The 25,675-nt window shown below is 47.7% G+C and overlaps 1 protein-coding gene across 1 annotated transcript in view; it reads left to right on the plus strand.

The window, feature by feature from the left end:
• The first annotated feature begins 9,111 nt into the window (after positions 1–9,111).
• Positions 9,112–25,675, plus strand: part of LOC141174274 (polycystin-1-like protein 2) — an 88,040-nt gene continuing 71,476 nt past the window's right edge. The window contains exons 1-8 of the mRNA XM_073659121.1: positions 9,112–9,963; positions 10,297–10,455; positions 11,149–11,328; positions 11,613–11,723; positions 13,180–13,327; positions 13,883–14,109; positions 17,306–17,704; positions 17,949–18,041. Of these exons, the coding sequence (XP_073515222.1) occupies positions 9,531–9,963; positions 10,297–10,455; positions 11,149–11,328; positions 11,613–11,723; positions 13,180–13,327; positions 13,883–14,109; positions 17,306–17,704; positions 17,949–18,041 (1,750 nt within the window). The 5' untranslated portion in view covers positions 9,112–9,530. The remainder of the gene's footprint in view (positions 9,964–10,296; positions 10,456–11,148; positions 11,329–11,612; positions 11,724–13,179; positions 13,328–13,882; positions 14,110–17,305; positions 17,705–17,948; positions 18,042–25,675) is intronic.

Raw genomic sequence — 25,675 nt, forward strand, 5'->3', positions numbered from 1 at the left:
GCTGTTACAGTTCAAATAACTCCTTATATTGTGAGTTTCATTTTGATTGGTGTTTGTAAAAGTTTTGGTAATTTTGGTATAGCGACTAATACCGCATCTATTGAAACCGCATCTATAGAACCCTTTACAATTAAGCCATGTATGGCAATTTTGCATGTTATTAGAATAACTTGATGATAATAATCCTCCTAATGTTTGTGCTTTTTTTGCAACTACCAAAACTCCAGAATCAAGAATTTTTGATAATATAACATCTTCATATAGAATAGGAAGATGTTTTAATATTATATTTTTAATTTGATGAAATTGTGCACTATATTTTAAAGAGATTACTGTCCGTTTTTTTTTTTTATTTACATCTGACAAGTTGTCATTTTTGTCAGTTTCGATATTTGGCATATCAATTAAATCCAATCTGTCTTTTTTTTGTACTATTTTTACTGCTCTTTTTAAAGGCTAATATGGATAACCCCTAGATTTTAATTTATTTTTACACCTGGTAAATTCTTCATCCAATTTATCTCTATTACTGCAATTACGTTTAATTCTCGTTAATTCACCTACAGCAGAGGTCCTCAAACTACGGCCCGCTTGCCACATGCGGCCCGCGGAGGACTTTTATCCAGCCCGCCGGGCTATGGGCGGAGGAGAGGAGAGCGGTGCCATTGCCCGCCCTTCCCCCCGCTTGCTCAGGGCCCCGCCAGGCGGATACTTACCTCTCCCCGTGCCTCTGCAGATCCGCTGTCTTCCTGCTCTGTGCTTCCTGTGACGTCTCAGGTCAGAGGGCGCGGTGACGTCTTTACACCGCGCCCTCCCGAGTGCCGTCACAGGCAGCGCAGAGCGGGACAACGCCGCCGCGACGCTGGAGTCCAGACCAGAGAAGAGCAGCAAGTGAGAAGTGAGGTGAGTATTGGATTTTTTTTTTTTTTTTAATGTATGGAGGCATAGGTCATTATATGGGGGGGTGACATCCTGCAAGGGGTATAATATGGGGGGGTGACATCCTGTAAGGGGTATAATATGGGGGGGTGACATCCTGCATGGGGCATGATATGGGGGTGACATCCTGCATGGGGCATGATATGGGGGTGACATCCTGCATGGGGCATTATATGGGGGGGTGACATGCTGCATGTGGCATTATATGGGGGGGTGACATGCTGCATGGGGCATTATATGGGGGGGACATGCTGCATGGGGCATTATATGGGGGGTGACATGCTGCATGGGGAATTATATGGGGGGGTGACATGCTGCATGGGGCATTATATGGGGGGGTGACATGCTGCATGGGGCATTATATGGGGGGGTGACATGCTGCTTGGGGCATTATATGGGGGGGTGACATGCTGCATGGGGCATTATATGGGGGGGTGACATGCTGCATGGGGCATTATAAAGACAGGGGGGGTGACATCCTGCATGGTGCATTATATGGGGGGGTGACATGCTGCTTGGGGCATTATATGGGGGGGTGACATGCGGCATGTGGCATTATATGGGGGGGTGACATGCTGCATGTGGCATTATATGGGGGGGTGACATGCTGCATGGGGCATTATATGGGGGGGTGACATGCTGCATGGGGCATTATATGGGGGGTGACATGCTGCATGGGGCATTATATGGGGGGTGACATGCTGCATGGGGCATTATATGGGGGGGTGACATGCTGCATGGGGCATTATATGGGGGGGTGACATGCTGCATGGGGCATTATATTGGGGGGTGACATGCTGCATGGGGCATTATAAAGACAAGGGGGGGTGACATCTTGCATGGTGCATTATATGGGGGGGGTGACATGCTGCATGTGCATTATATGGGGGGTGACATCCTGCATGGGGCATTATATGGGGGGGGTGACATCCTGCATGGAGCATGATATGGGGGGGTGACATCCTGCATGGGGCATTATATGGGGGGGTGACATGCTGCATGGGGCATTATATGGGGGGGTGACATGCTGCATGTGGCATTATATGGGGGGGTGACATGCTGCATGGGGCATTATATGGGCAGGTGACATGCTTCATGGGGCATCATATGGGGGGGTGACATGCTGCATGGGGCATTATATGGGGGGGTGACATGCTGCATGGGGCATTATATGGGGGGGTGACATGCTGCATGGGGCATTATAAAGACAGGGGGGTGACATCCTGCATGGTGCATTATATGGGGGGGGTGACATGCTGCATGGGGCATTATAAAGATAGGGGAGTGATATCCTGCATGGGGCATTATATGGGGGGGGGTGACATGCTGCATGGGGAATTATATGGGGGGGTGACATGCTGCATGGGGCATTATAAAGACAGGGAAGTGATATCCTGCATGGGGCATTATATGGGGGGTGACATCCTGCATGGGGCATTATATGGGGAGTGACATCCTGCATGGGGCATTATATGGGGGGTGACATCCTGCATGGGGCATTATATGGGGGGGAGGGACATCCTGCATGGGGCATTATATGGGGGGAAAGGGACATCCTGCATGGGGCATAATATGGGGGGGTGACATGCTGCATGGGGCATTATATGGGCAGGTGACATGCTGCATGGGGCATCATATGGGGGGGTGACATGCTGCATGGGGCATTATATGGGGGGGTGACATGCTGCATGGGGCATTATATGGGGGGGTGACATGCTGCATGGGGCATTATAAAGACAGGGGGGGTGACATCCTGCATGGTGCATTATATGGGGGGGGTGACATGCTGCATGGGGCATTATAAAGATAGGGGAGTGATATCCTGCATGGGGCATTATATGGGGGGGTGACATGCTGCATGGGGAATTATATGGGGGGGTGACATGCTGCATGGGGCATTATATGGGGGGGTGACATGCTGCATGGGGCATTATAAAGACAGGGAAGTGATATCCTGCATGGAGCATTATATGGGGGGTGACATCCTGCATGGGGCATTATATGGGGAGTGACATCCTGCATGGGGCATTATATGGGGGGTGACATCCTGCATAGGGCATTATATGGGGGGGGAGGGACATCCTGCATGGGGCATTATATGGGGGGAAAGGGACATCCTGCATGGGGCATAATATGGGGGGGTGACATGCTTCATGGGGCATAATATGGGGGGTTGACATGCTGCATGGGGCATAATATGGGGGGGTGACATGCTGCATGGGGCATAATATGGGGGGGTGACTTGCTGCATGGGGCATAATATGGGGGGTGACATGCTGCATGGGGCATAATATGGGGGGGTGACATGCTGCATGGGGCATTATATGGGGGGGTGACATGCTGCATGGGGCATTATATGGGGGTGGCATCCAGCATGGGGCATTATAAGGGGGGGAACAGCCTGCATGGGGCATTATAAGGGGTGGAACAGCCTGCATATGGCATTATAAAGGGGAAGCAGCCTGCCTATTGGGAACATTTACCTGCCCATTGAGGACCTATGCTGCCTATTGGGGATATTTACCTGCTTATTGAGGACCTATGCTGCCTATTGGGGACATTTACCTGCCTATTGGGGACATTTACCTGCCTATTGAGGACCTATGCTGCCTATTGGGTACATTTACCTGCCTATTGAGGACCTATGCTGCCTATTGGGTACATTTACCTGCCTATTGAGGACCTATGCTGCCTATTGGGTACATTTACCTGCCTATTGGGGACCTATGCTGCCTATTGGGTACAGTTACCTACCTATTGAAATACCGGTTGATTTAACTTTACTTGCTCTTTATTTTAAATATTGTATTTGTTCCTGTATTGTTTTTTTTACTACAAAATAAGATATGTGCAGTGTGCATAGGAATTTGTTCATAGTTTTTTTTAAAAACTATATTTCGGACCTCCAATGGTCTGAGGGACCGTGAACTGGCCCCTTGTTTAAAAAGTTTGAGGACCCCTGACCTACAGGTATTGCTTTTACAGTATGTTGTGGGTGTCCACTTTTAGCATGTAGAATGGTATTCCCTGATATGGGCTTGGAGAATGTAGAAGTAATAATGGAATTATCAGAGATTTCTAATTTTAGATCTAAAAAAAATATACAATTGCGATCAAAAATATATGTAAATGACAAGTTGAATGTGTTATTATTTAAATACTTGACAAATTCTGGTATGGCAGACACATCGCCACTCCAGATGAAGGTTAAATCATCGATGTATCTGCCATACCAGAAGATATCACCGGACCATGGATTGGCAAAATTACACAATGTAACATACTGTATTCCCAGTGGGACATTACCGTATTAGCCAGGGACGGAGAATACTTAGATCCCATAGATACTCCTATGCATTGAAGATAAAATTCCTGTTTGTACGTAAAATAATTGTTGGTCATCAAATACTGTGTATAATACAAAAGGTAATTAATTATTCAGATCTTGCAATGCTTTTATTTGTTTTTTATTCAAATTGCTTCTTGGACTATTTCCTTCAACTTGCATGTGAAAGATTTTTAATTCACGTTGAATAGTTTCCTGGAATTTATCCATGGCTTCTGTTCTCGATTGTATCGGATAGAAAAAAGGATTCCGCCCTGTGAAAGAATGGGCTAGACCAATACTTGGTTGTGTAGAAGAACTTTCTTCTTGTAAATCTTGCAGATGCAAGAGTGTTGATTGCTCTTGAAAATTGAGAGTGCGAAATTCATTGAATATAAATTTGGAATTTGTATTGTGTTGTACATCCATATTTTCTTCATAAAAATGTCTTTTTACTGTCAGATTTCTTACAAACTTGTTGACATCTTTTAATGTATTAAAGAGGTCAAATTTTCTATCAGGTGCAAAATTAAGCCCATAAGATAAAACTTGGATTTGTTCACTTGTTAGATGGCATTTGGATAAGTTGAGAACATTATTCTTAGATGATAAGTCATTTGTTACTTCCTGTAACGAGTCGGCATTCTTGAAGTGCTTGGTATGCTTCCGTCCACCTCGTTTGCGTTTCTTCTGCGTTTTTTTATGTTTTGATAATAGGAAAAATCCTTGGTTACATGGCTGGAATCTGAATCGTTAGTATTACTGTCTGATATTTCTGGGTCAGATGAGCTGAAGCTGACATGTAGATTTTGAGAAGTTTTTATATATGTAGGTGTGTGCCCGTCATTGCACGGGTTAGGTTAAACAATCACTACAGAATACAATACAAACTCATCTCTCTCACCCACAAAGCTCTCCACAGTTCTGCTCCGCCCTATATCTCATCCCTCATTTCTGTCGATCGCCCTTCCCGTGCCCTCCGTTCTGCAACTGATCTAAAACTAACATCCTCCTTAATCCGAACCTCACACCTCCGTCTCCAAGATTTCTCCCGTGCTGCGCCATTTTTCTGAAATGCACTGCCCCAAATGATCCGACTGATATCTAGCCCCCATCACTTCAAACATGCTTTAAAAACACATCTGTTTAGACAAGGCTACCACCTCAACTCACCAACCTAACTCTTCCCTGTTCCCTCCTAAATGTTACTCTTAATCTGCCCCTGCGTATTCATCTGTCTTCACATCCTCCATGCACCAAATACCACACGGTAACTGCCCTTAGACAGACAGATACTGGCTGATGACCAAGTTCTAGATTGTGTCCCCCCCCCCCATTTCCATATAGATTGTAAACTTGCAAGTAGGGCCCTCAATCCTCCTGTTCCTGTTGAAATGTGATACATTGTATTGTTTATATTGTCTATATATGTCCCTACTTAATTTTAAAATGCTGCGGAATATGTTGGCGCTATATAAATAAAAATTATTATTATTTATATAGTATGATGGTCCCGCATACAGGGGATTTCTCTTGCTCTGTTGTTGCAAGGGTTAAACAGTTCTGTTTGTCTCCTAGAGATCTCTGTCCTGAGTTATCTCAGCTGTTCTGAGTTCGCCACTCCCCTCTGGTATAAATTCTCACCTCTTAGCTTGGGTAGTTACCAGTGATAGCTTGCTATTACCTGGTTTGGAGCTGGAGGTGTGAACTTTGTGAAGAGAAATCGTCTAGGAGTAGTCTCTGGAGATATCTGTTTGGCTAAATAACACTCAAACAAACTTCCAATCAGCGTTCATTTAACAGCCTAGGGTCAGCCTGTCTAAATGAACCCTAGACAGTTTCTAAATTACAATCTATCCTGAATGCAGCAGCCATGGTTATATTTATGTCTAACCACTACACAAATTCCTTCACCCAGAGCCAGTTATTACACTGATTATCCATCCGCTACAGGATACAATATAAACTTATCATACTCACCCACAACATTCTCCACAGTGGTGCACCACCCTTCATTTCCTCCATTTTCTCTGTTTACCTTCTAATCTGGGCTCTATCTTTTATGATTGATCTAGAATTAACCTCTCTCATCTGAACCTCACACTTCTTTCTATAAGACTTTTCTTGTGCTGCATGAGTTCTCCGGAATGGACTATTCTAGTAATCCATAGTATTAAGTGTTCCTCAAAAACACATTTCATAAATGTAATCCTAATTTTTTAGCACTATTCACTCCTTGCACCCTAATTATAATACACTTTATTTCTGCACACCCAGCTAGTGACTGCCTCATGCAGCTTTTGTTATGACTGCACAAGCACACGGGTAGCGAACAAACCATCAGGACAAAAACCTAAACCTGATAGATGCCTGTTTAGCCTGGTAAACACCCTACTTTGTCCCTGGTCTGTCCCTACCTGACCGCGTAGGTTGGCACCCTAAGATAACACAGTGGTGCCCCCACTCGACAGTGGCTCATCCTGAATGCCCCTAACAATTCCTAATATTCGCCTTTGTAGCAACTCACTATTAAAAATAGGTTATACAATAAAATCTGCAACTGACCCTGCCGGTCCCTGTACACACTAGATATCCGGACTCCACAGTCCCTAGTGGTACCTGCGGGTGCAGCGATAAACCTAACCACAGACTAGGAGATGGCAACTCTGGCCTAAACTGCCAAAAAGGCCCACAAGTTGTTTCACATTCCTCCTAAAGAACCAGAAGGCAGAGCAGAGTGTGAATTACCTACAAGAAGAGAAGTGGGCCAAGCAAAGGAAAGATCCTAAAGTGAGTAAAGTATATAACAAAATACCAAGCAAGTACTGTTAACCAATATACTGCCTACTTCCTAATGATAAACAGAAGATGGGTGCAAAGAAACAGCAAAGCGAAAACCCTTAACTGGAACATCCAAATGAATCTATCACCAGCAGGAAACACCAGCAGGGAAAAAGAATTTAAGACTGCACCCAAAAGGTGATAGGCAGACAAATGAAAACACTTGTGTAAAGCTAAGAAGACTGCAGCCAGAAAAGCAGAACCCAAACACCCAGAGAAAATGTGTGTCTCCTGTGCCTCGGCAGAAAGAGAAACCGACCACAGACCACAAACTCAAGGTATTGAATCCAGGGGCATGAACAGCTTTATGTGTACCACCCTGATTATTAGAAAAGATGGCTGGACCATTGTACAGTAGGTCACGTTCTTAAGGATTTTGTCAGCAGTATTTTTCCACCCATGTGATCATCCAGCATAAGTAAAGCTATCTATGTGTCTAAGTCCTATGGCATATATGTCTTATCTAGCGTTCCAATTAAGATGTCATCTAAATAGCAGCAATTACAAATTAGCTTCTAAGATAAGAAGGACAATCATAATTATAAGAAAAATGTAGAAAGTGATAATAGAGGTTTATTGGGCAGTAAATGATCAAAGAACAAACTGAGGTTGTAATGCCACCCTACCATCCAAAGTATACCAGGTTTAGCTGAAACTTAAGAAAATACACTGAATTAGGACAGTTTTCAGAATTTGGCATTGTAGCAGTATCGATTCAACTATTTTAACTCATATATTCCCCAAAACTAAATTAGCAAAATGCAAATGAAGGAAAAATTTACCTTTAACTATGAGCCTAAACTTTACGTGAAACTGAATATTGTTATTTATTAGCCCTGTAATAAGATATCCCTGTATGTAATGCAGCCCAAATAAACCAGAAAGATACAGCTGCTACTAGAGTTATGAGGAGGACATAGCTGCTTGTAAAGGGTTAGTCTCAGTCTTTCCCTACATACTAATAATATAAATACTAGAAGTGCTCAATAATGAAATACTGTATGTTATATTAGGTGGGATGAATAAAGCTAACACTCACCCAATGAGGTTCAGCAATTGCAGGTACAACACTGAGAGAAAAAACACGTCATGAAGTATTCAAGGCTACCACTCTCTACCTACGCTGCTGAAGAAATCAGCTCTCTAAAGAATCCAATGATGAACTGTGTTTAGGAAAAAGCATGAATGTATGGGCACCACCAAAGGGATAATAGTGGTTTGAGGTTAAAAAGTAGAATTCTCATCTGACCAGAGCACCTTCTTCCACATGCTAGCTCTGTCCCTTACATGGCATGTGGAAGAAGGTGCTCAGGTCAGATAAGACCAAAGGAGAACTTTGTGGGCTAAATGCAAAACGCTATGTGTGGCATAAAACTAACACTGCACATAGCCCTGAAAACACCATCCCTACCGTCACACATGGTGGTGGCAGCATCATGCTGTGGGGAGGCTTTTCTGCAACAGGGACAGGGAAGCTGGTCACAGTTGATGTGAAGATGGATGGAGCTAAATACAGGGCAATCCTGGAGGAACATCTGTTAGAGACTACAAAAGACTTGAGACTGGGGTGCAGGTTCACCTTTCAGCAAGACAATGACCCTAAAGATCCTGCCAGAGCTACAGTGGATGGTTTAGATCAAAGCATATTCATGTGTGTGAATGACCCAGTCACAATCCAGACCTAAATCTCATTGAGAATCTGTGGGAAGACTTAAATTGATGTTCACAGACGCCTCTATCCCATCTCACTGAGCGAGAGAGTGTGTAAAGAAGAATGGGCAAAAATTTCAGCCTCTAGATGTGAAAAGCTGATAGTTACAGACCCCGAAAGACTGCAGCAGTAATTGCAGCTAAAGGTGGTCCTACAAAGTATTGACTCGGGGCTGAATACAAATGCACCTCACAATTTTCAGATTTATATTTTTAAAATATTTAAAAAACCTTGTATCATTTCCTTTATACTTTACAAATACTTGCAACTTTGAGTTGACATATCACATAAAATCCCAATAAAATACATGTAAGTTTGTGGGTATATCGTGAAAAGATATGGAAAAGTTCATGGTACCGGTATGAATACTTTTTCAAACCACTGTATGCCCAAAGCTAATATTCCATATATACTGTACATATAGAACCATAGTAGGGGATGCTTGCTTCCATTGTTCCCTTCTATAGTTCTATTTGTTTGATAGAAGTATGTTGCTTTGTTTCCACCTTTGCTGTGATGACATAGGGACAAACATAAGAAAATTTGGTAGGATTATCTCCAGTCACCACCTGTGGGAGAGGAGAATTACAGTCTTATCTTCTCCCAACCATACAATGCTGAATAGTAATTAGAGCACCTTTTACAATTGAGCCGTTTTTAGAGATGTCTGTGTATCTCACAGGATAATGCCATCTATAATTTATTCTTATTTTTATGACCTGGCGAAGTCACAATGGAGCAGAAAATGGCCATTGGTGGAGTGACGTCACTCATCATTGGTTAGGGAACAGCGAGACTTATCGAAGGTATGATTCTATAGAAGCACTGAACGTGGACAGCACCATGGTGGGTCCTTGGTGTAGGACAAGTCTCATATTCCTAATTCTGTTCTGTTTTATTTCTGTCGTCTGTGATGATTCCTCACCTTGCTCTGAGTACCAGGTGCCCTATAACACATCGTGCTATGAATTTGTCCGCCTTGAACGCACTTTCTACAGTGCACAGACCTGGTGCGAGAGAGGAGGAGGTCATCTGGTTTTCATCCATAATCAGGGGACGCAGGATTTCTTGAAGGAACATCTGTCCAAGGAGATCAATTGGTGGATCGGTCTTGTTCGCTACTCCCCAGAGCGGGACAACCCAGAAGGTAAATAAATTACATATAGTTAATTATTGTATCGGGTACAGCATTGTACCATGGATGGTTACTGAATTTTGTTTTTGGATGTGGATGCAAAAATTGCACTTACCTTATGTCTAATACTTGGATCAGATGCTGCACCTCTGATTGCACTCATCAACCTTCAGCAATGGGAACATTTACAAGGCTAAATGCACCACAAATAAGGTGCAATTTGTGCCCAAAAACCACAGCAAATACTTTCTCACATTATTGACCAATTGCTGAAAAGTGGCAAAAATTTTGGGAAGTTTTACTTATGCATGATGTCAATAATAAAGCCTTTTTTTTCCTGCACAGAATCTATGACCTGGTTGGATACATCTAATGTGACCTATAGCCACTGGACTGGCCAGGACACCTCTACTGGGAGATGTGGCTACCTAAATAAAGAGTCTGACTACCTATGGAGGACAACGGATAACTGCACTCAGGAGATATATTTTGTTTGTGAATTTGGTAAGTGATTTGCCACAATATATTGGATAAGGGATTGGACAAGCTCTTATGGTGCCCAATGCTGGGGTTTCATACTGCTCCTCAACACCAAACCAACAATGTCTGAAATTTAGCATGATGTCTTGCCCACTTTAAAGGCAACCTGTCACTAGATTCATGCTGCCCAACCCATCAGACACAGGTTGATTTATTGCTGCAGCGTTTTGGAGAAAACATTCTTCGAAAAGCTGACTGGGGTCTATGCATCTGGATGACTTGTCTGACACAGGTCCACGTCAACTTCTCTCCGCTCCACTTTCTAACTTCCCATACCATTCATGCCAACGACACAACTGTACCAATTTTATGACACCATGGTCGATTTAATCAGCTGATTGTTAGGAGTTCCAGGCGTTACACCACCACCGATCTGATATTGATGGCCCCTCTGAAGGTATCACATCACTGATATTAAGGAGTTATTCCCAAAATGTTAACCAGTGCCCTCAGCTTTCTCTGGCAGTCCCGTAGACAATGGATGGAGAGGTGGTCGAGCATGAAGACTTTATTCAAGATGGGACTCTACAAAACCCAGTTCTAAAGCCCCAATTTTAGGGATTGTAGGTGTCCAACTTAACTTTTTGGTAATAACCCTTTGAAGTAAATAAAACCTCTTTAATTGACTGACCTTTTTTCACCTTCTTGTCATTTTAGAGTCTGGTCACACTATTGCCTGTGATCAGCAGAATGCCACATTACAGTGCGGGTCAGGAGAAGTGGTGCAGGTCACTGATAGCTTCTTTGGACGTAAGAGCCCCCATTTTTGTACTCAAGGGAGTAAGTCACTTTCGACAAGTGGCTGCGACTGGAAGAGTGTTAAAGAACAGGTTGCAAGTAAGAATTGATATATTGATTCACAATGTCCAAGTACAGACCACGATGTACGGATCGGCCTCAGCTCTCCTGACCCAAACTCAACAGCTTGTCGAGTTCAGATCAGTAGACCCGCTGACGGATTGGGCATCGAGGTCTGTACTTGGACAAGGAAAAAGGGTTGTTCCCTTTGCACAAGGGTCCTCTGACAATACTTGGATAGTCACTATGTTCGGACACCCATTTGTGAATTATTTCCTGATTTGAGGAGAACACCACTAATGCATAATGTTGTTCTCCATAAGGTCAGTGCCATGGGCTGCAGGCTTGTCAGATCACCTCGGATGCTGCACAGCTCGGAGACCCCTGTCCTGGGTCTGGTAGTTACCTGTCTGTCTGGTATAGTTGCAAGGAAGGTAAGTCCCATGGTCAGGTTATAAAATGAGTTGCAATGCTGTTTCCAGGAATCAGGGACCAGAATGCGCATATATTTAAAGGGGTATTCTCATGGTCTTTTTGGTAATAAAAATCCACCACAGATGCAGTCTAGAAGGATAATTCAATAGCAAGAAAACGCAAATTTGATTATGTCTACAAGCATTTTGATATTTTACCCATTTAATATAATGATAATAACTCTTTAAGGTTTTACATATGCACAGTTGCAAACATGTGCAGTGCTTGCAAGCTCTTTCCAGCAGAGCTTGTAAGAGCTGCTCTGAAGCTGCCCAGGTTGCTGCTCCCAGCCAGCATCAGACCTACTGAAGCTGCCTCATATTTCAGCTTCGGCGTGAACACAGTTGGTACTGGTCTCACCTGTCAATTAATCTGCAGCGCCCTGTCCCCTGGCACACAGGAAGCTGGGAGGCAAGGAAGAGGCGAGCTCCTGCAGGTAAGACAACTCCTTAAAGGGAAAAAGTCCACTCTTAATACACAGTTTCTAATGAGTGAAAAAGAAGCAAGAAATATAGAATTATTAACCCTCTCTAACAAACAATGGAGGACGTTTACTGAAGATAAATGAGCCAGAATTTGGTTCAATTTGCAGCAAAAACTGTTGTTCAAAAGTATTCAGAAAAAGGTGAAGAAAAGAATTGCACCCAAACTTTGTATAAGTCTAATGTAAGTCAACCAAGAGATGGCGGAAGGAAGAAATGTATATAACATGTAATAAATTTGGCACAGCCTCTGCCTACTTGGTCCAGTCTTAAAGGGGTTATCCACTACTGGGACAAACCCTTTTCAATTGCTTTATTCCCTCTCTTAAAACAACAACAGTGTTATACTCACTTCCGGTGTGGGTGCCGTTCCAGCGACGTTGGCCCTGTCTCTCCTGGGGCTTGCATGACATTGCCATGTCATGCAAGCCCTGCAGTCAATAAGCGGCCGCTTCACTCTCACTTCCTTCGGACGAAACTGACACCCACAAGGAGTGAGAGGTGCCATGCTCTTGTGCTCTTATTTCATCCAGATGTCAGTTACATCTGAAGGAAGTGAGAGGGAAGCGGCCGCTGATTGTCAGCAGGGCTTGCAAGACATAATAATGTCATGTGAGCCCCAGGAAAGCCAGTACAGACGTCGCTGGAACGGCACCGGAGGTGAGTACATGCTGTTGTTACTTTACACAAGGAACTATGGTGGTTGACAAGAGGGTTTCCTAGTAGTGGACAGCCCCTTTAAGATGTCTATAATTAATATGTTAATAAATCTCCCCATTATTTCAGACATACTAAGGATGCCTCTCTGATAGCTTCTTACCCTCAAAGTCATGTTTTTGCAGGAATACTACATCATGTAAAAAATAAAGGAAAAATAAGAGTTTGTAGTGAGACGGAATGAATACCTTTATTAATCTGACATGTTCATATACAGGTTTGAAGCTCGATTTAGTAGATAAATCCTTTGTGTTGGAAAACGTAACCATTACTATACAATGGCTTCTGCCTGAATACACCGGGAATCTGTCCTGCATCGTAAGCACTGGAGATGGGCACAATATTGATCCCTACCAGCCGGATAAGTAAGTCATACCCTGCCATGCAACCTCAGGAGCCGATATTACGTGCCTGTTGTAATGTGTGAACTGTGATTTTTTTTCTTTTTTATTTTGCGTCCTTGGATCTCAATGCAAGAAATACGCGATTATCATATGACCAAGGCTTCCCGTCTGTACCATAAGTGGCTACGTAATTAACCTTAGCCCCTTTTACACCAGTGTTTTCAGCTCTGTGTTTAGTACATATGAAGATTATTATGTTTGCAGTCATTAGATTTATTGCATCACTTATCTGTAGGGTTATTATCATCTGTATCTGCAGAGAACTAGACGTTGCTTTATTACCCACAATATAAATGTATATTAAAGGTGAATGCCAAGAGGAAGGAACCTAAAGAACTTCACTATAAATATACATTTTAAAGGTGAAGTTCTTTAGGTCCCTTCCTCTTGGCGTTGTGACTTCTCAAGAGAAACTGACTACTACATAGACATCAGGGGCCATCAAATAGTTGTTATAGCCTCGTCCAGACACAATCGTACACAGTCTACGAATGTGGCCCCTATTTCATCTTTCAGTGTATCCAGCAGTGTAATTCACAGCTACGCATCTCCTGGAGACTTTACTGTGTTTGTGGAGTGTTCGACGAGCGAATGGCATGTGACGGCACAGCGAAACATCGTAGTGGAGGAAAGTACCCACACCCTCAGTGTTACTGGCTGTTTTAGCCATCATGAATCCCCAGATGAAGCTTGTAGAGCTGTTTACGGTGAAACCTTGTGGATTCAGGTGGAAATGAACAAAGGTACGAGACAAGACTTTTGATAAACATATGGAGTCATACAGAGTAAGTTTCATAAATTCCAACAAGAAAAAAGCATGACGGAGTGGCAGGATGATTCCCCACTAACCATCCCCACTCCTAGGGGGCTTCCTGAAAGCCCCTATTCCTCAGGTCCAATCCTGAGTCTCCGCCATTCTTCCCGGTGTCTATTATTGACTGCAGTGCTCACATAACGTTGACATCTCTGAAGCTGATCAGTGTCCTCAGGGGCTCGTGCAGCCAACTCAGCCTGAGCAACTGAGCTCAGGGATTGGCTGCAGGGCTGTTGACATGATGTCAGCGCTGCAGACAGTAACAGACACTGGGAGCTGTGGGCGAAGACTTAAGGCTGGACCTGGGGACAGTGAGAAAATCACTTTTTTTTATACAAACTGCATCTAAAGGACAGAGGTTTTCTGAAACCAGAAAACCCCTTTAATGGCAGTCATGTTACTGTGACTTCTATTGAGGATGCTGTTGCTAAATCTGAGTTCCTGACTACTTGAATACCTGTCGCTGATTTATTGTTAACTTTGGGATAAGTCTTGCCTGGCGAGGTGGATCTTTGAAGCCCTTTCTCCTGATGAACAGTTCTTTAGCAACACGGGCACATGGTCTTGGTGTAGCAGAACAGTAGAATAGGACAGGGGCGGACACAGACTGTAGTGGGCCCCTGTGCAAGAATTTTTTGGGGGCCCCCCCCGCCCTTCATAAGGCAACAAAGTTATGTAAACATAACCCCCCCATGTGCATCTCTCACCCCCCCATGTGCAGCTCACCCCCCGTGCATCTCTCATCCCCCTCCGTGCATCTCTCATCCCCCTCCGTGCATCTCTCACCCCCCCCGTGCATCTCTCATCCACCCCCCGTGCATCTCTCATCCCCCCCGTGCATCTCTCATCCCCCCCGTGCATCTCTCACCCCCCCGTGCATCTCTCATCCCCCCTGTGCATCTCTCATCCCCCCCGTGCATCTCTCACCCCCCCGTGCATCTCTCATCTCTCCCCTCCCCCCCATGTGCATCTCTCATCTCTCCCCTCCCCCCATGTGCATCTCTCATCTCTCCCCTCCCCCCCATGTGCATCTCTCATCTCTCCCCCCCATGTGCATCTCTCATCTCTCCTCTCCCCCCATGTGCATCTCTCATCTCTCCCCTCCCCCCCATGTGCATCTCTCATCTCTCCCCTCCCCCCCATGTGGATCTCTCATCTCTCCCCTCCCCCATGTGCATCTCTCATCTCTCCCCTCCCCCCATGTGCATCTCCCATTCCCCCCACTCCTAGTTAATTGTATTTAAAAAAAATAAAACTTGTTATACTTACCCCCATGCGATCCCTGCAGAATCCTGGCGCTCGTCCAAATCGCTGACACCAGGTTCTCCTGCCTTCCGGTCATGTGACGGCGCCGTCACATGACCGGAAGTCAGAGGAATTATGAGATGTCCTGGACCCGGCGCTTTGCATGGGGCCGGGGGCCCCATGAGGAGAGAGATGCACAAGAGGGGGGCTCCGAGGGGGCTCCTACCGGCCGGGCCCCATACTGGAGTCAGGGCAGTCATGCCCTGATGGCGGCCCTGCTGGAGGCTGGAGGGGCCCCCTCTCCCTCGGGGCCCCCGTTCAATGAACCGGCTGCACGGGCGGTAGTTCCGCCCCTGGAATAGGACACATCAGTGTCAAAGAATGAAGAGGCCGTGTAGAAAAGATGCCGTACTGGTGTAGCAAAGTTAGAATAGCGAAGACTGATGTAGCAGAGCTGGGACATCGAGTTGTAGCAGCTGATGTAGCAGTGCTTGAACAATGATGAGTTGCAGAAGCAGTGATTGATGTAGCAGAGCTGCCAACTACCTGAATACTCAGGCATCCACCCACAACCTGAGCTGGGTTTAAATTACCCAGGCAGATGATATTACGGCAAGGGGTCACCATTGGACCTAGGAGAGGAGAGGAATACTTTGACATTTATAAAAATGAAAAGGGTACTCACACGTAGATATATCATCAGGTAGCTTGAACTCGACTGCAGGAGGCACGTATGAAGATTCCAGAAGAAGGTTGATTTTCCAGCTGCATTCTTGTAGTTCTGCACACATACAGCAGGTAAAAAAGACTTTTCAGAACCAGGGCTGCAAACACATGGGCTTCCAAGATGGCTGATAGACAGAGAATGAGGAAGAAGGGAGGGGGTACTGACATCAGAGAGACAGGGCAAGAGGAAGGACAAACTTCTAAAGAGAGCAAACCTTATTGCATTATTGCATAGCAACAAAACAACACAATGATAATACAATACTGTCTGTATGATTCCCAAATCATGGGACATGACACTGGCCGCGGGACAACTCGACCTTCATATAATTCTATGAGACTGTCGTGCTCAGGTCAGGAGAACCATGGTCAGTCCAGGCATTGTGGTCCATGCTCCGGACGTCTGTACGAGCCCTAAGATTGCCCTAAACCCTAGATAAGTGTTGGCTTACATTTATTCCTCCTACCCCCACTAAAAACCTATTCACACTCGGGTCTGATGAGCATGCATGTGTTCTGGTTGGGGAAAGGGGAGTAAGCTGCTGCCAGTCTCCTCTGGCAGGAGAACAAAATAATCGGGGGGATGAAATTTAACATGCCCGATCCTTCTTTCCCCTGATATCATCAAGTAATGAAGAGTTACGGAGCCCCTATACCCATTAGATGGTGGTCCTTCCAACCTCGTGTCTGTAGGAGATAGTTGGTAATTGTGGGGCCTCGTAACTGCTCATTTACTATGAGGGTTACTTAAAGGGGTATTCCCATCCCCAATATGTAGTAGGTGTAATAATAATAATATTAGCAAATACCTCCAATTAGAAGTGTAGAATAGTTCTTCTGATTCGCTGTGTCGCTTACCTCATTTGCAGGGCCTAGGTATCCATGGTTACGACCACTAGCAACTAACTATCACTATATGAATGGTCATAACCATGGATACCTAAGCTACTGCAATGCCCTGCACGTGAGGAAAGAGACATGGCCAATCAGAAGAACTATACTACATTTCTAGTTGGAGGTATTTGCTAATATTATTATTATTACACCTACTACATATTGGGATAGGATCTTTGACCCCTTTAATTATAACATTATATATTAACTAGATGAAATAGGACTAACCCTGTATCCTTTTTGCACCATCTGTGATGTAGGCAGTGACACCAACCTCTCCATTGTACATGATAATGTGACTTTAACGGAGTCCAGGGTGAAATTTGGAGATGATCCTCATAATATGACCCTGGACGTTTCATCTCAGAAGCTCATAGGTCCCGGCGTTCACCAGCTGCAGATCATTGCATCTAACCATAAAGCCCGTCTGAACTCCAGTGTGACCATTCATCTTATTGAGGCCATATCCGGATTGCAAGCTCATCTTTCCACCAACACTTTGGAAGCGGGAAAGGAATTGCAGATAAACGTGACCTTAGCTCATGGCGTACCGGCAGATGTAACGATTGAGATCGCAGTGTCTGGAGATACGATGAAAGACTCTGGGCAATGTCTGACCACCCAGCCACATGTGTACAACATCACTATTGGCACTGCAGGTACATGTTTATATTGAAATAATCATTTTATATCATATCTTTGGGACAATGCATTATATAAAACCAGCTGAAATCCGCAGCCCGAAACGCGTCGTACTTATCAAATGTAATATTGCATTATTGTACCTATCTTAGTGCATCTAGTTTCCATTTTGGTCCAATTTCGGTCTGATCACTGTCTATTATCCCGCTCTTCATTCATTTATCATCTCATATGTAATACATTTTATTTTGGTCATTACAGGTGTTTATATGGTCACAGTCATCGCTACGAACGCGGTATCGAACGTCAGCTCGAACATCGGAAATATTACGGTGGGCGAAAACATTGAGAAAGGTAATCAAGCCTATGCGATATGAATGTCTCACATTGACATTGGGAGAGATTTATAGACACTTTTTAGTTACTTAATTGCATTTATTTTAGGGTAAAAATTATTTTTGCAATTGGGTTTCATTAAAAATTAAGCCTCATTTGCCTTCTATAATCTCCGTGGCAGGGGCGGACACAGACTGTAGTGGGCCCCTGTGCAAGAAATTTTTGGGGGCCCCCCCCTCCCTTCATAAGGCAGCAAAGTTATGTAAACATAACCCCCCCCATGTGCATCTCTCACCCCCCCATGTGCAGCTCTCATCCCCCCCGTGCATCTCTCATGCCCCCCCGTGCATCTCTCATGCCCCCCCTGTGCATCTCTCATGATCCCCCCATGCATCTCTCATGCCCCCATGTGCATCTCTCATCCCCCCATGTGCATCTCTCATCCCCCCATGTGCATCTCTCACCTCCCCATGTGCAGCTCTCACCCCCCCATGTGCATCTCTCACCTCCCCATGTGCAGCTCTCACCCCCCCATGTGCAGCTCTCATCCCCCCATGTGCATCTCTCATCCCCCCATGTGCATCTCTCATCCCCCCATGTGCATCTCTCATCCCCCCCATGTGCATCTCTCATCCCCCCCATGTGCATCTCTCACCCCCCATGTGCATCTCTCACCCCCCATGTGCATCTCTCATCCCCCCCCATGTGCATCTCTCACCCCCCCATGTGCATCTCTCATCCCCCCCATGTGCATCTCTCATCCCACCCATGTGCATCTCTCACCCCCCCATGTGCATCTCTCACCCCCCCATGTGCATCTCTCATCCCCCATGTGCATCTCTCACCTCCCCATGTGCAGCTCTCACCCCCCCATGTGCAGCTCTCATCCCCCCATGTGCATCTCTCATCCCCCCATGTGCATCTCTCATCCCCCCATGTGCATCTCTCATCCCCCCCATGTGCATCTCTCATCCCCCCATGTGCATCTCTCACCCCCCCATGTGCATCTCTCACCCCCCCATGTGCATCTCTCACCCCCCCATGTGCATCTCTCATCCCCCCCATGTGCATCTCTCACCTCCCCATGTGCAGCTCTCACCCCCCCATGTGCAGCTCTCATCCCCCCATGTGCATCTCTCATCCCCCCATGTGCATCTCTCATCCCCCCCATGTGCATCTCTCATCCCCCCCATGTGCAGCTCTCATCCCCCCATGTGCATCTCTCATCCCCCCATGTGCATCTCTCATCCCCCCCATGTGCATCTCTCATCCCCCCATGTGCATCTATCATCCCCCCCATGTGCATCTCTCACCCCCCCATGTGCATCTCTCATCACCCCCCATGTGCATCTCTCATCCCCCCCATGTGCATCTCTCATCCCCCCATGTGCATCTCTCATCCCCCCCATGTGCATCTCTCACCCCCCCCATGTGCATCTCTCATCCCCCTGTGCATCTCTCATCCCCCCCCGTGCATCTCTGATTCCCCCCACTCCTAGTTAATTAATTGTATTTAAAAAAAATAAAACTTGTTATACTTACCCCCATGCGATCCCTGCTGAATCCTGGCGCTCGTCCACGTCGCTGCCACCAGGTTCTCCTGACGTTCGGCCATGTGATGGCGCCACATACATAGCCAGCAGCTTTTGTTTTGGCCAAAAGATTTTTAAAGCCGCCACCACGATAAGGTAGACTCTTCTGGCCGGGCCCTACTCTAACCTATTAAAATTTTCTTAAAATATCCAATAGTCTTTTTAGATATATTTTTATTTAGTTTTCTTTAAGGGAATGTGTCATATACATTTTTTTTTTAAATGATCAATAATACCACATACAGGGAATACCGCCACATCATGACCAGACCACATATTACCACAACATAGTGACCGAATAATACCACACAGAAGGGAGAAAAACTGCCACACCATGACCAGACCACATATTACCACCACATTACTAATATTACCACCACATTACTAATATTACCATAAGTGTCATTATACACGGGAGCTCTATACATGGTATGTATAATGTAAGTGTCCAGGTAATCTAGTGATCACCAGTGACATTATACACAGGAGCTCTGTATATAGTGTCAGTGTACAGGTAATACAGTGATCACCAGTGACATTATACACAGGAGCTCTGTATATAGTGTACAGGTAATACAGGGATCACCAGTGACATTATACACAGGAGCTCTGTATATAGTGTCAGTGTACAGGTAATAATACAGTGATCACCAGTGACATTATACACAGGAGCCCAGTACATAGTATATAGTGTAAGTGTACATGTAATACACTGACTCACTGGTGACGTCTCTAGGTGAAGTCCTTCAGCTACGCTTTTCTCCTTCATCCAGCACAGACCGCCATCACGTCTTCCAGCCAGGACTCGTCTCTGCATAAAATAACACAGTTATCTAGAGCACATTCTCCAACTTCTACATTACGCAGCTGAATACAGACGTGCATCCACCATCAATATATGGTTAGTTATTATGCAACCCACCATTCCAAATATAAATTGTAATCCACCACGGTGCCCCCATTAACTGTAAATAGGCACTTAATATATAATTTAATTAGAACCTCTACTCTTTCCGCCAATTTGTTACCAGTTACACTCCTGCATCCGCAACGCCCCCTACTCTATACTTCCTGCTCCCCGCATTCATTATTTACACGCACCCCCTGCCCCAATTCATTATATCATGTCCGACCTCTCCCCACCCCATCATCATTTATCATTTACTCTCCCCCACCCCACATTCATTATGTGCAGCTCATTATCCCCCTACTCCCAATTCCCCCATATGCTGCTATTATCCCCCCCATGTGCAGCTCTCACCCCCCCATGTGCAGCTCTCAAACCCCCCCATGGCAAGCTCTCAAACCCCCCCATGTGCAGCTCTCATCTCCCCCCATGTGCAGCTCTCACCCCCCCCATGTGCACATCTCTCATCCCCCCCATGTGCACAGCTCTCATCCCCCATGTGCACATCTCTCACCCACCCCCCATGTGCACATCTCTCATCCCCCCCATGTGCACATCTCTCATCCCCCCCTTGTGCACATCTCTCACCCCCCCATGTGCACATCTCTCACCCACCCCCCCATGTGCACATCTCTCATCCCCCCCATGTGCACATCTCTCATCCCCCCCTTGTGCACATCTCTCACCCCCCCCATGTGCACATCTCTCATCCACCCCCCATGTGCACATCTCTCATCCACCCCCCATGTGCACATCTCTCATCCCCCCTTGTGCACATCTCTCACCCCCGCCATGTGCACATCTCTCATCCACCCCCCATGTGCACATCTCTCATCCCCCCCATGTGCACATCTCTCACCCCCCCATGTGCACCTCTCTCATCCCCCTCCACCACATGTGCATCTCTCATCTCCCCCCCCACATGTGCATCTCTCATCTCCCCCCCACATGTGCATCTCTCATCCCCCCCACATGTGTATCTCTCATCCCCCCCCCACATGTGTATCTCTCACCCCCCCCCACATGTGCATCCCCCCCCCACATATGCATCTCTCACCCCCCCCCCACATGTGCATCTCTCATCTCCCCCCCCACATGTGCATCTCTCATCTCCCCCCCCACATGTGCATCTCTCACCTCCCTCCCCACATGTGTGTAGCACCCTGAGGACTCGGCTGCTACAGGGGTATTGCACCTCAAACCAGAGGTGTGGTATTCCACTCCCGGGTAAGGATGGAGTGTGGGACTGAGCTCAGTAGGCTGCATGCACTACATACATCCCATTTCCGGGGGACAGAACTACGGTACTCCCACCAAGTAGATGTGCAGGTACGACAGCGTCTGTCCCTGGCTGGAGTGGGAGGGGGGGTGGAACATCCCAGTAGTGTAGGGGCAGATAGGGGAGGGGCTCTGGGCATAGAGATAGGAGCCCATTGGGTGCTGGTCACCTGGGCTCACACATAGAGGGAGTATATATGGTGGGCACCATCTAGAGATAGGGTCAGTCTGTCAGGAGAGTTCTGAGAAGGAGTTCAGCCAGGAGGGCTGACAGGGAGCTGTGGCTCCGGCTGGGCCCAGCTCCAGGGCCAGGCCTGAAGCAGAGAGGAAGAAGAAAGGCCCACAGACACAGAAAAGAGGGAACCCTAAGATCCCAGAATTAAACCAAAAAGGGTGAAGGGTTGGCAGAAGAGGGCACCGGATCCCAAGCTGGCGGAGGCAAAAGTAACCCTTAACCAGGAACCGGAGGTCGTGGGCAAGCTTTGCCACGACCCTCACCACATCCACCAGGAAGGTACACCAAGAGTAGGGTCAGGAAAGCCAGAGAAGGTTTTACCGTAGAAGGCCCAAGGGAACCGGACAAAGGTGGATCCATGGTGGGGACGGCCAGCAGAGAGAGAAAGAGAAGGGAGCTCAGGACCACGCTCCGGAACTGCCTGGGGGTTAGCCGAGTCCCACACCTGGTGAATGCAGCACGGCTCGGGTGGTCACTCAAGGCCAGAGTGACTGAAGGAACACCTGTGAGTAAAAACCCTGAAACTGCATCTCACGTCTCTGACTCTCCTTTCTGCACTATCACTACCCCCATCATCCGCACCAGCTGCCCTGAGGCCATACCCCTCCCGTTGGGGGTTATACCACCATCGCTGCACCCATACTACCGGCCTCAGCGGACTGTTCTGCAGCGGCGGCCTTGTGACCGCAAATCAACGGGTGGCGTAGTCGACACAGAAACAACATCTACCAAGACTGCCACACACTTAGTTTGACACCCTGGGCACGGACCGGGTTACCGCCACGAGACTACTACCCCCATCTGATCCGGCTCCGGGTAAGCCCCCGTGCGCGCGATGCCGCACGACACAGCAGGCCCAGGGGCGCGTCAACTTTGGCGTAGTCGGCAGGATAACGTGCCCGCAACCACCGGGTACTGCGTGCCTGAAGAAAAATTCATATTTACCGTAAAAAGGAGTCTCCCGCCAGTTCCGGAGGGTCCCCGCCATCGGACGCCATCTCGGATCATTTCCCGCCGGTTGCCCGCCATCTGCAGCCTTTTCCCGCCATCCACGGAGTTTCCCGCCACTGGGAGACGATTCCCGCCATCAGAGAAGATTTCCCGCCCTGGCAGAGCGGACGCCATTATGGGCGTGCCAGAGGGTGGCAAGAGACCACCTCCCATCGTGGGCCAGGTCCAAGAATGGCGCCAAAAGCGAAGACCGCCCCCACCATCAGAGACTGTAATGATAGAGATGTCCATCAGCGTGGGGGGACTGCCCCTGGAACTGACAATCACCAAGTTGCCCCAGGACCGCCCTCAGTGTGGGCGGATCAAGAACAAAAGAGTGAGGATGGGTGCAGCCTGGAGGAGTCTGGGGAGGTCGCACCCGGAGATGGAGGGAGAGTCAGGCAGCACCGACCCTGTGGTCAGGAGCCTGTTGCAAGCCACCACCCCACAAGACCTGGTGGAGATCTTGGCACAGCTCCCCCGAGACCGGGAGCGTGCACAGACCGCGCTGGAGGGCCTCGCACAGAGGATGGCCCAGGTGCAGCGAGAAACGCTGACTGAATGGAGTCGGGAGATGGCCCAGCAGGCTGGAACCCGCCAGCGGAGCACGCCACCCGAGACGAGGAGTCTGACCGCCTCTGAGGATGGTGCAGGAGGAATTAAGGCCGGAGACGACGCCGTGGAAGGAGCTGAAGAGACGGAGGCAAGTAAAGGGGACGTCACTACCCCAAGCCTAGAAACCGTGAGCCTGCCCCAGCTCCCCGTCGCAGAGCCCGAAATTCCCCCTACCGTGCCCGTCGCTGCACCGCCACCGCTCCAGACTAGGCCTCAAGCAGGAGCCGCGGCCACGCCCCCTGTGACGTCACGCGCCTCAACCCCGAGCGCGGCCAAGCAGGAGACGCCACCGGCCTGGTCGCAGGGCCGAGTACCCCCGGGCGCCGCAGTTCCAAAAGAGCCCTCTATCTCCACCAGGTCGCTGGCCTGGTCGCAAGGTCGAGTGCCCCCGGGCGCCGCCGTCTCCACAGTGCCCTTTACCTTTAGAGTGCCACCGGCCTGGTCGCAAGGCCTGGTGAATCCGGGCGCCGCTACCACCATTGTGCCCTCAACCTCCACCGTGCTACCCTTGGGTGAAGACCTGTTCGCCCAGCACACTTGCCCGGATGGGCAGCCCTTTGAGTGGCCACCGGAGTACCTCCATCCCCGACTCCGGAAGGAAAGGCCTCTGTGTGAGCCCCTGATTCCGGCTCCGGCGCCCGCCAAGATCACCCCACTCCCGTTGGAGGAGGCGCAGTTCGAATGGGACCCCACCGGAGAAAACCTCATTGGGTTCACCCATGAGACCCGGGCGGCCGCAGCCCAGCGAGCAGAGTGCTGCCGGCAACAGCTGGAGGTCTTCGACCGGGAACGGCGAGAGAGGTGGGTCCGCGAGGAGCGGCTGCAAATACAGAGTGCGGAACAGAAAAGCCGGACCAGACGAAACCCCCGTGCAGCCCATGGTCCCCGCGCCACCGGGACCGTGATCAAGTTTCAACTGCAGCACGGTTGGGGTTTTATCCGGGACCACAGAACCCCCGGCGACGTCTTTGTCACCCGCAGGGATGTCGAGAGCCATCTGCCGGAGGGACACAGAGGACGTGATCTTTACCTGGGTGATGAGGTCACCTTCACCCGGCATCAATGTGCCAAAGGTCCATATGCTCTCCATGTGCACAGATTGACTGAGGAAGAGCTGCAGTTTGAGGAAGGTCAAGAGGACCCGGACGGGTCTGAAGATTACCCTCAAGAAGGAGCAGGAGGATGCCGTTATTAAAGTACGGTACAGTGAAGCTGTAAATAGTTACCCGTAAGGGTACAAGAACTGTTACCAGTAAAGTATAGTCCCCGTAGGGACCAGCAAACTGTTACCCGTGTGTCCCTATCCCTTAACAGGCTGAGGACTGTGAGCAGCCATCCCTTATTCCCACTGACCGAGGACTGAGAGCGGTCGTTCTTTCCCTCTACCTGGCCGAGGACTGAGAGCGGCCATACCCTTGTAAATAGTTGCGCTTTCTAAGGCGCCCCCTACCGGTTTTATAGGAGGATTACTGTTTTCCTCCCAGTGACTGTGGCACTTTACCTGGTCACAAGTGCACAGTGGCCAGAAGCTCAAGAACATTTTATATAAAAGAGTTTTATATGAAAAAGTTTATATTGCTAGAATCTGATAATGTTTATAATGTTTTATATGTTGGTGTATGTTTTAAAAAGTTTGTATGTTTTGGTATGTTTTATTCTTTTACAGCCCGACGACGTGCTGTGATTTACCAGGGGGGAATGTAGCACCCTGAGGACTCGGCTGCTACAGGGGTATTGCACCTCAAACCAGAGGTGTGGTATTCCACTCCCGGGTAAGGATGGAGTGTGGGACTGAGCTCAGTAGGCTGCATGCACTACATACATCCCATTTCCGGGGGACAGAACTACGGTACTCCCACCAAGTAGATGTGCAGGTACGACAGCGTCTGTCCCTGGCTGGAGTGGGAGGGGGGGTGGAACATCCCAGTAGTGTAGGGGCAGATAGGGGAGGGGCTCTGGGCATAGAGATAGGAGCCCATTGGGTGCTGGTCACCTGGGCTCACACATAGAGGGAGTATATATGGTGGGCACCATC

This window comes from Phyllobates terribilis, unplaced genomic scaffold (genome assembly GCF_046119375.1).
Source record: "Phyllobates terribilis strain yellow unplaced genomic scaffold, ASM4611937v1 Scaffold_13__5_contigs__length_258822181, whole genome shotgun sequence".
Classification (NCBI taxonomy): Eukaryota; Metazoa; Chordata; class Amphibia; order Anura; family Dendrobatidae; genus Phyllobates; species Phyllobates terribilis.